We start from the raw sequence: 11,336 nt of genomic DNA, 5'->3' as shown, positions 1-11,336 counted from the left end.
TCATTACTTAATCTCATAAATACTTCAATTTAGTCAACTTTTATATCGAAAATTCAATCATTAACACAACTCCTCGTGGGATCGATATTTTTCTATACTACTTGTACGACCCGTGCACTTGCGGTTGGGACGCATCAAGTTTTTGATCTCAATATAACATTGACCAGGAACATTTTGGAACAATACTATAATGCAGTCGGAATCTTATAATTATAACAACATTATAATTTTCACTGTTATGCATATAAGTCCCATGAATTTTATCTTTATTAATTAATATTCATTACAATTAAATTAAACATTAAAGATAAAATAGCCTTTTATTAAGAATAAAGTATATACATATATTAAGTGATCACACATGCAACTAATATATTGGCGGCAGTGCACATACACTAACATCTATACCACAAGCACAACCCATGGAATCAAAGAGCTTTTGACCTTTTCTGACAACACCTGCGTCTCTACAAGTTTATAAGACTCCAGCAAATGTAATCTCATCAAGGTTGGCTCTAGATCTTAGCATGCATGCCAAAACCTGTAATACGTGATACCAACAACCACGGTTTGAATAAGCTAATATCATTGCAGTCCATGACACAACGTACTTGGCCTCAAGCTAATGAAAAATAAAGCTAGCTCAGAGGACATCAACGCAATAAATGCGTCATGCTCAAACCCAAGATGAATCACTAGGCCATGATCTTGCATGATTAAGCTACAGTGTGCTATAACATGTTGTCAATACACTTATGATAGTAGTCTCATTTGGTTCAAAATGGGACTGAAGTATAAGGATTAGGTACTTCAGGCAACACCTCCAGGCCCATCTCTTGCATACCCATCAATCATCGCATTCCAAATCACAATATTCTTTTCTGGCATCAAATTAAAGAGCTCGCTAGCTTCAACCAAGCTGCCTTGATCAACATATGCTGTGATCAACTGATCATAGCATTCTATGCCCTTTTAGGCATCTGATCAAAATACGCCCTTGCGTGTTTGGTCATTCCATTTCAAGCCAGACCTGTGAACAATGCCTTCGCGTGTTTAGTCATTCCATTTCAAGCCAGACCTGTGAACAATGTCGTCCAAGAAACTGCATTCCTTGGAGGCATTGAATTAAATAGTTGAATGGCTTCATTTAGCCTATTAGAATTTATACAACCCGAAATGATAATATTCCAAGAATATAGATTCCGCTGGGGCATATGATAGAAAAGATCAAAGGACTTATCAATTCTATCATTCTCGACATAAGACTTGACCATAACGGTCCAAGAAATATTTTTTTTTCTCTGGAATTTGATATAAAAAAAACATGACCAGCTTGATCAATGAAACCATTTTGAGCAAAACCCACAACCACAATAGTCCAGGAGACCACGTTCTAGTCAGGAATTTGATGGAAAAGCTAAAGAGCCTCATCAACTTCCCCAATCATGAAATACCTAGAAACCAAACTGGTCCAAGAAAACACATTTCTCTCCACCATATGAACAAAAGCTTCACGAGCATAATCGAGCTGACCAGCCTTGACATAACCACTGATCGTTGCAGAATCAACAACAGCATTTCTTTCTAGCGTTGCCCAAAAAATCCTCTCAGCTTGGAGAAGATCATTGCTTTTCAAATAAGCAATAATCATCGAAGCTTAAGAAAGGATGTCCAGGTGAGGCATTTCATCGAACAAATTCCTCGCTTATTTGACATTGCCATGACGGCCCAGACCACTTATCTTTGTGCTACAGCCATATGTATCGTAAACGATTACCCTCAGCTTCGAATTTCCAGTGATGGAAACGGGAATGCGATTCTTGAAGCTTGATGGATTCTGTTTCGCAAAAGAAGGGAAGAAGGGATTTAAATGGCGAAGACAACGAAGCTTACTTGATGATAAGAATCAAGACACCATAACCGTGATGATGATAATTCATATTCAAACCAAAACCATATGTCTTAATCGTCAATTCAATAATCAAGTTAATCGTTGCAATGATTTTAAGGTACGAGCTTCTCAATCTCGAGGGTGCAGCGGCAGAGAGAGAGATAGGCGGTTGGTGCTACAGCTAGGTGGTGCTGCAGCCTACAGAATCATTAGTTCATACTACATTAAAGATTTAATTATGAAAATTTTATTTTAAAAGCATTATTTTTTATTTAATTTAATTATAATTTAAATTCAACATAATTACAATTTTAAAAATGATTTCAACATGATTATTGAATAACCAGAAGCCAATGATATACACATCCAACATGGAAATAGCAAAGAGAAAAACTTAATCATATTAGTATTAACTATATGATTAACCCAGGCACCAACAGCCAAAGCAAATCCCAGGTCAATACAGATCATTTTAATTTGTAAAGCAAAACCCCCTCAAGATTAACATAAAATAGTAGAGCAGACTTGTTATCGTTTAGTTAGGCAGAGAGTTGGTAGCTCCAGAAGCAGCAGCAGCATTATTCTCTCCTTGCTTCTTCTCATAGTAATGATAGATTGCTGCACTTGAGAGCACTGCAAGTGTCAAGGCTTGTGCATGCATCCTGCAACATCAACAAACCCACTAAAATACAAGTATTTGAGGCAAAAACCTGGCAGAACAAAGACTATATAAATATAAAATATATATACCTGGCATGGATAAGCCTGAGACTTGGCTTTAGAGGAGTTTTTGTACGTGTATAAGCCAGTGATCCTCCAACTGCTGTTGCCCACAGTGCTCCTGCAATACCCAACACACATCATGCATGCAATGATAAGGTTCTTATATGATAAAAAGAAATGAGTTAGTATAATTAATATTCTTGTTACTGACCAATGCTGGTAAGCTTGTGCTCTGAAACCCAGGATTGAAATGCCTCCATTTTCTTGAATTCTTTCTTGATGAAGCTGTAACAGATGTCTAGAAAATGAACTAGAGATGGATTGAGTGGGTGGAAGTGGCAAGCAAGGGGAGGATTGGTATTTATAATGGACAAGGAAGATGTTGAAACATGTGCGTAGCTCTGTTATCATCTTTCTTTTTCGCCCCTTGGTTTAGTGCTTTCACCTTTTTCTTGGAACACTGGAACCTTAAACTAGAGGCTCCCCTCAATCCTCAGTTTCCTGGTTTTGTCACTGTTATTCTTGAATCTTGATTTCTTGATTTTCTAATTGGTGAGCCATTGGATTTGGATTCAAATCAAGGAGCCAGAGAGTGGTTGGTGTAATGGAGTCTTATTCAATTATCGGTAGGTGCATTTATGTATCTAATTGGTCTTTCAGCCAACAAATTTTCACTTTTTTTGACTGTAATATCATTAAAAAATTATAGTATAATTAAAACTTTAATTACAAATAAAATTTACTTTAGTAATATTTTAGTGATGTTAGAATATTTTAATTAAATTATGAGATTTTAAATTTAAATTAAATAAATTAAAATTTTAATTATAAGGCGAATTTATTTTATTAATCAACAAATAATACTAAGTAGATTTATTCTTAGATATCATATAATTAAGGTATTATTTAATTTAAAATACTCTACTTTATAAAAAGTATACTTATCAAGAAGTATACTTTCAAGAGGCTTCTTTATCAAGAAGTAATTTACTCACAAATCATAAAAAAAAAATAATATCTATAAAATAATTTATTAAAGCGTAACAAATTAAAAGAGAAATTAGTAAATTGTACTGCACTTAACTAGAGAAAGTGTAACTTATTAAGTTCTATTTGAGTAAGTTATTTTCCTTACGCAAGGGAAGTAGAATGATGTACTTATCGAAAAGTTGATTTGATAATGTAAAATAAATAAGACATTTATCTCCGCTTTTCAGTAAGTTCTACTTATTTAGCCTACTTACTCCCAATCACATAATACCTAATTATCAACTTTATAAGAATTTTTTTCTAAAAAACTTTATACGAATTTCAAAAAAATATATGACCTATTAATAATGTGCTATATGTCTTTGTTACATATATAAACTAGTCATAGTCTACAGTGAAATTTTAGTAATTAAAAATAAAATTAAAAAATTTGAATCCCATTTAATTGGACATGGTTTTTGATCATAATAGACTATTTATCCTTTTCCTATAATTACATGAACTCAACCTTTATTTTTTTTTAACTGAAAATATATTTTCATTAATTTAAAGAAAAAGGAGGTAGGCTATGTTTCTAAATTCAAAACAATAAAATACAAGCCATCAAACCTATTATTAGCTCTGAAGAAAGACTACAAAAACTAAACTCCAACCAAATGATCCACATATTCCTTCACCCTAGCCTCATTACAGTAGCATCACTAGTAAACTTAGAGAAGTACCCAAAGCACAACCAAAATCACCAGTATCGCCAAATAGCAGAAAGCAAGGGAAACAACATAGCCCAAGCCACACCCAAAAGCACAGATATGCAAACATCACAAGCATTCAGATCAAATAAAAAATAAACACTCTAATAGCTAAGTCACCTCTTCTCTATCACCCAAGAAAATAGTGAGTCCCTTTTAGCCCAAGCACCGGTACTACAAAACATTAGGCCACTTACAAATAGAAGAAAGCAGAGTCAATCTTCAATGGGGGAGCTAGACAACAACTAGAACCTATCCCCATTGTAATTTAATCCCCATCGGTTGCCTCTCTCGGGAACCAAAGGCTTCAACTTTGTGCTCCAACAGAAGCTACCTCCAAAACACAACAAAATCGATCACAAGATGTTCTTCATTGAATAGCCACAATCTGCTACTCAAGACAAAAGGAGAATGAACACCCTAACTATGAGGTAGAGAAGGGCTGCCCACCTCCAAATCAAGGGAAGGGGAGGACCCTCCTCTGCTCAAAGAGAAGAGAAAGGCCCCTAGAGAAAAAAAAAAAAACCGATTCGATTGTCCTAGAGAAAGAAAGAATGATAATCCAAATAGGAGAGAATTCTCTCTCTAAGAGACAATAATTACTAACTTTTCCCTCAACATGAACTCAACCTTACTCATCAATTTTAATAAGAAATCAGAAGCTATATGAATATGGATGAATTAACGATGAATTTGGATGGACAATACAATAGTTAAAGGTTGTCTTGTGTGGATTTCAATTAAGGACATAAGGATGAATTTTTAAAAGCACCTTTAGGTAAAAGCACCTTTAGGTAAAAGTGTGGAATTCAATTAAGGACATATATATATATATATAATTTAAAATTAATTACAATAAAAAATGTGAAAAATACATAAATATAATATGCCGACCAAACCAGTGCAGCCATTGGATTTTGGTCGAGAATCGCGTGAGTCACCGAAAAAATATATGAAAAAAAAAAAAAAGAAAAAGCGAGCGCATTGTACTCGGAATGAAGAAGTAGAACCCGCGAATTTACCTGGGCCGGATCTTAAGATGAAACGAAACCCTGACCCAGAGGTGGGCTATGGTTTTGGTGTTTGGAACCCATTTCTATTCTCTATAACTAGCCAACCCAGAGCTCGTTGCTCCTGATGGAAGAAGAAGAAGAAGAAGAAGAGGAAATATCCAGAGTCCGAAACGGTCCACCAGAAGAACGCGGGATTTTCCCGCCAAGACAAAAATCTAAGCTTCTTTTCCACTCTCTCTAATCTCTGTATGCAACAGAAACAAGTACTTGGCTTATTCTTGTTCTCTTCTGTAATGGGAAGCAAGTAAATGAAGACAACAATGGAAGCTAAAAGGAGCAGAAGAAGTAGTAGAAAGCGGCTATCAGATTGCACTAACTTCACCGATTCTATAAACCATCTCTATCTTCATCATCATCCACCAAAAACTCCTCTTCTCTTATCAAACCCAGTAAGCTCTTACCCACAAACACTCACACTACCAAACAAAGCGAAACCCACGCGAATTCAACTACTGGATCCGCCGCCACTGGACATATCGACAACCACCTGTTAAACCCTAATATCGTTTTGCTTACAACTACTTCCACGCCTTCTCGGGCTTCATAAACTTCTTCTGTTGCTGGTAATTTTGCTGTTCTTTTATTTGTTTTGGAGTTTAATTTGTGGGTGGTTCTCAATTGGGATTTCTGATTTTGAGTTGAGTTATTTGTTTGTTTTGTTGCTTATTTGGCCCGCATTACTAAGCTTTTGGGTTTTGGTAATGGGGCATGATTTTCTTCTACGAATCGTGTTTGATATGTGTTATTTGATGTGTCTGTAGTGTGCAATGTGGATAATAGCTATGGGTAATGGATTTGTTGCATTGGGAATTATACGTTTAAACCATTATTGTTTAATTCATACTCTTTTGGGTATTGTTTAGTAGAAAATTGTAGTTCCAAGTCGTGTTTGAAATTGGATGGTCTGTTTCCAGGGTCTGGATATTTGAGATACAAACGAATTTTGAAATTATGCCATGCTGGTTTTAGATTGTCAGTTTCTAGAATCTGTTGTTCACTTTGCCTTGCTCTCTGTATTTATGTTTCAATTTTTGCCCTGATGAATGCGTTTTGTGATCTGAGGTTAGGTACTGCTAGTCATAAGGTTTCTGAGCCATGTTCAGTTTACAGTCGGAGACAATCAGTAGATAAGAGGAAGAGTAAAGGGAAGGCCGTTACTATGCCCATAAGTTGCTTTTCCGCGGTAAAGAATCAGTTTACTAGGTAAGCATTCCTCACTTTCTTTCTTGTCTTTCCTACACTTTTCCCCCCCACCCAAGCAACTGAGTAGTGGAAGGATGAATCTGTGTAGTTTTGATATGAAAATGGAAGTACTGATCATGCGAAACTAGTGGTCATCATATATTTATGGTAAATCGTATTTCAGGGTGATGAGAAAAGTATCATATGGCATTCATTTTATGGAGTCTAATGGGATGCTCAATCTTAAGAAGCAAGTAGTCTCACTTGGTGAAATGGGTCTTTGAATTTTGGCTCTTTATAGGCTTTTTGGGATGTTGATGTCTTGATGAGTAGTGGCTTTGAGCAACTTGTAATGAATTGTGAACTGAGAGCTTAAAACTTTTGAAGTACTTATGAACTAGACTTTGATAGTGTTAGTCTATTTGAGATTTTTTTTAGTTTCTGTGTTCTACTATCTCAAATGGGTTTTGTTCTCCCTTTCAATATTGGCAAGTACAAGCTGAAGGAATAAAAATGGCCAACAAAGCTTAAACAAGGTTTAACTTTTAATTCATTTCATTTATTCTTTCTTCTTTCTCCTTTTGCTTTCTCAGATTTGAATTGATGTTGTAGCTTATTAAGGATTGATTTATTGGTAGATCATCTGTCCAGATTTTCTTGAGTTCTTTGACTTCCTAACTGGTTGAATACAAATATTAAAAGCCTTGAAAATGATGATAACGGCTTCTAATCATCAGAACAGTTAGCAATTGGAGTAGAATTTTCTGCTTAACAGCATTCTCTTGTAATGAATATAGAATAGTGCCATTTTATTTAACCACATACAACAATATGTTGCTTTGTCTTTGGTTTGCTATTTACTTCTTTGCCAATTCTATCACTGGAAATTTTCAAGATCGGTGGAACCAAATATTCCGGTCTTGCCTTATGTAGGGATGAAATGAATGAAGGTGGAGTTACCAGGCTATCCAAATCCTGCACAGTGCCTTACAAAAAGGTTTGGAAATTTTTTTTTTTTGTCTATATTCTCACACCATTTTTTCTATTGCAACTTCTCATTTTATCTCTGTCATTAAGTGCCTTTTTACCATTATTAATCAAATTACTATAAGTTGCTTATCATGAAAATTTCATGAGAAGAATTTCTTGTGTATCCCAGTTTATGTTGACTGATTTATTTGTGCTTAATGCACCTGCAAAGTGTGGTATCTATTGGCATGGCTCCATGCTTTAGTTGATTTCAACCTCAAAACTTACGGCTATATTCCTAGGAACTAGTGTTAATTCACTCTTGCATAACCGCCAGCTGCAGTGAGAGCCACGTGAAGATCAGAGTACTCCCCACTTATGAGGTTAACAAGGGGTAATTATTAACCTTGTAACTTTTAACCTCCTCATTAATGTTATTTGATACTTAAAGAGACTTGGTTAATTTTTAATCTAATTAATGTTTATACTTTCTTGAGGGGTTAAATGTTAACTTCGGGGACTATATTAATAATTATCCTCTTTAGAGGTTAAAACTTATAATGGTAACATTTAATCCTTGATTTTTTAATCTTATATGAAACACATTCTTAGTCTTAATGCATATGATTTAAAAAAAAAGTATATGTATATAACCTTTAGAAAAAGTTATAGCTCACTAATATTAACCTATTAATTTATGGGCCCTTAATAGAGATGTATAGCAAAATATCCGCCTTAGTTTGTTCTCTGGCTGTGCATCTAATTTGAAAAACATATTAAGATAAATAGTATAGTTCTTAATTAATGACATGACTTTTATAGTGGACATTGAAATGTCTAATTTAATTAATCAAAGTGTATTTAAAAATTTCAAATATGTAAGTGTTTTTGTTTTCAACTATAACTTAGAAAATAATTCTTTTACATCATTGTATGTAAAAATATCTAAATTAACTCAAATATGTGATAATTTTTTTTTATTAGTTTAGAATGAATTACTTATATAATACAATATATACATACACGTGTCCTTTTCGTCTTAAAGCAAGTCAGGCCCCTCAAAGTTTCATCTATCTTTGCCACTGGGAAGTTGCTTTTGAGACGCTTACATTTCCTCTTCTATGAGTGTAATCAGGTTTAATCCTGCTTAGTTGGTGAGCTTTCATATCACTTTCTAGCTTGCAAAATGTCTTCATCTTAAAAAGAATCAATCTGTGTTCTTTTCTGAAACTGAGACTTAGTTGGTAACAAATTAACAATTTGAATTAGAGTTGAATTTTATTAGTGTTCTGTTCTGTGTTGCATCAAATTATGTCAGATAGTGATATTCTCTGTTTAAAACGAACTTCTTGTCTGCACCTAATAAAGGGTCCATATTTAACAGTTGTCTTTGTTTAATTTCAACCTCTCCTCCTGTTATTGCCGAAGCAACGCGAGACTACCCCTAAGGAAGATGTTGCCAACCATGGCCTGCCACAGGATTTTATTGAGCAGCAAAGATCTTACTTTGCAGAAATTGATGCTTTTGAGCTTCCAAAGGAGGAAGTTGCTTCAATTGATGACTTGGATTGAATGAATGTTAATTGAAGTATAGTCCTAGGTGAGCAAACAAGGCACCCTAAACCTGGAATTTTCTCTGTATAGTTGAGAGTGGTTTAGTTGATAAATTCTTGTGTAATGACTGATGAGCGCCTAACCCAATATACAATTTAAGTGCTTGATCCTGGCTGTTGTAGTCTAACGTGCGTGGAGAAATGTTAATTCTTGAGTAGAAAAGAGAGTATGCCTTTCTCTATGCAGACGATAGTCATTACACAATTATGGAGAACAAATTCTTAGAATCGCACTAATGCAGTAGAAACTTTTGATTCCCACATTTATACATGGCAGAGAATTTCCTGAGGAAAGGGCTGGCTGCTACATGCTTCAAATAATATTTATTGATACTATTCATACATTTGATCCCCAACTGCCAGCCAAAGGACTTTCAGTTCACTTTTCTGCAATTTTTTCTTACCTCTCCCTGGCTTCCTGTGAGGGGTTTAATGTTGCTCATCTTAACCATAGCTTTGGCAAAGTCTTTGAAAAACTCGTAAGGATTACTTGCATATCTTCTAACAAGGGAATCAGCTGAACTGCCATTGAAGAGTTCTTGATCTGAATGGAGAAGACCCTTCCCTTGCAGCAGGTTCTTGTAGTACAGATTATCAAAACAGGTTGGAGTTTGGCGATCTAGGGGTTCAAGAACATTGTCCTTCCCCCTTCTGGGGCAAATCTGCCGCAATGATTTGGCAAAGGAGGGATCAATATTCGAACTGTTGTAGATGTGCCCTCGAAATGATGTGCACCTGGACAAGCCTATGGTGTGTGAACCTGCCATCCAGATAAGCAATTTATTAAGTTTCTTGTTGAAATTTCAGGATGTATAATAGTTTTAAGTTTTAATTAGCATTTTTAGCAATACTTCTTGAAAGTTTTTATGTAAATTCATGGAAGGCTAATCAAAACTTCACCTGAAAGAGCCACCATGTTCTTCAAAGAGAGCCCCTGTGCAGAGAAGCTTGTTATGAGAGCACTCAGATTAGACGTAGGTGGAGGTATAGAGGTATTTGCAAGTGCCCTGCTTGCAGTGAGCGAATCTCTTCTTCCCAAACCAACCTCCCAGGAAGGACCCCCCAACTGCATATGTTACAAAAAAATCTACCCAATTAAAGTATCTACTCTAACAAGTTAAAACCGATGCCAGATCACAAATTCAAGAAATTAACTACTTGTATAAGCTCAATATATGGAACTTACATGAACAACCGAGTCTCGAGCTACAAGGGCAATAATATCAGCACAAGACACAACACCAGGACAAGCTTTTTCTACCTTAGCTTTAATGTCATCAATAACATTAAATCCTCTAATTGAGTTATTGTTCGGAACAGCAGTTTTCTCCCCAATGAAGGTGGCATTATCATCTAACAGGATCGATCCGTCACAGCCCTGTAACGATTATGACATTAGTAGTATGATCAGATAATCTGAGTACATAAAATACACATGCATGCTCACGTTAACAAAGCAGTCATGAAAATGCATTCTGAGCAGAGATGCCCCCATGCGAGTTTCATTTTTTATTGCTGCTGCAACTCCTGCCTGAATAATAGACAAAGCTTTCGGGCACGTAGATGAGTAATAATTCACGGATAGCTTGCCATAAGCAACAGCAAATGCACAAGCAGCAACCAAAAAGAGCAACAGAAAGTTCTGAAAAGCCATGAAAATGTCTGTTATACTGATATTGAACTACTGATAAAACATTAATTGCTTTATAACCCCAAGAAAAACCAAGTATTGAGTCAAGTATAGTCCAATAATTAAGATGAAAAGGACTTAATAAATTTCATATAGTTGCGGCATCTTTTCGTAATCTAGTAATGATATCATAGACCATTAACACTGTCAAATTCCCTGAATTGAAGGTAAAATTAAGATAGTAATTAGAAGGGACAGCTCAGAATTACTAGAGTCCCTTCCAAGGCGATAAATTTTAAAATTCGAATCCCAATAGGAGACAAACGAATGAAAAGAAATACTGTATTGATTTGAGTGGTCCTGGAAAGAATCTTGTAATTCTTTTTAATCTAAAAAATCTTCCTTTCTTTCTAAAGTTTCTGCCCTGCGGCTCTGACCTAAGGGACCATGCACATCACCTCCCATTATTGTGCTTACCCTCCATTATTGTGCTTGTCTTTTCTTGGATACATAGTG

At 35.3% G+C, this 11,336-nt stretch overlaps 1 protein-coding gene and 1 pseudogene across 1 annotated transcript; both read right to left on the bottom strand.

The window, feature by feature from the left end:
* Window positions 1-367: 367 nt before the first annotated feature.
* Window positions 368-2,362, bottom strand: LOC131173099 (pentatricopeptide repeat-containing protein At4g02750-like; annotated as a pseudogene).
* Window positions 2,363-9,409: 7,047 nt separating this feature from the next.
* LOC110643002 (peroxidase P7) lies at window positions 9,410-11,007 on the bottom strand. Its single transcript, XM_058133855.1, has 4 exons — window positions 10,638-11,007; window positions 10,377-10,568; window positions 10,091-10,256; window positions 9,410-9,950 (listed from the first exon to the last, which is right to left on the bottom strand). The coding sequence occupies exons 1-4, from the start codon at window positions 10,842-10,844 to the stop codon at window positions 9,565-9,567; spliced, it is 951 nt and encodes a 316-aa protein (XP_057989838.1). The 5' UTR covers window positions 10,845-11,007; the 3' UTR covers window positions 9,410-9,564.
* Window positions 11,008-11,336: the final 329 nt, after the last annotated feature.

Source organism: Hevea brasiliensis, chromosome 14 (assembly GCF_030052815.1).
Source record: "Hevea brasiliensis isolate MT/VB/25A 57/8 chromosome 14, ASM3005281v1, whole genome shotgun sequence".
Taxonomy (NCBI): domain Eukaryota; kingdom Viridiplantae; phylum Streptophyta; class Magnoliopsida; order Malpighiales; family Euphorbiaceae; genus Hevea; species Hevea brasiliensis.
The sequence above is the reverse complement of the archived record's forward strand: the minus strand, read 5'-3'. Positions and strand labels throughout refer to the sequence as shown.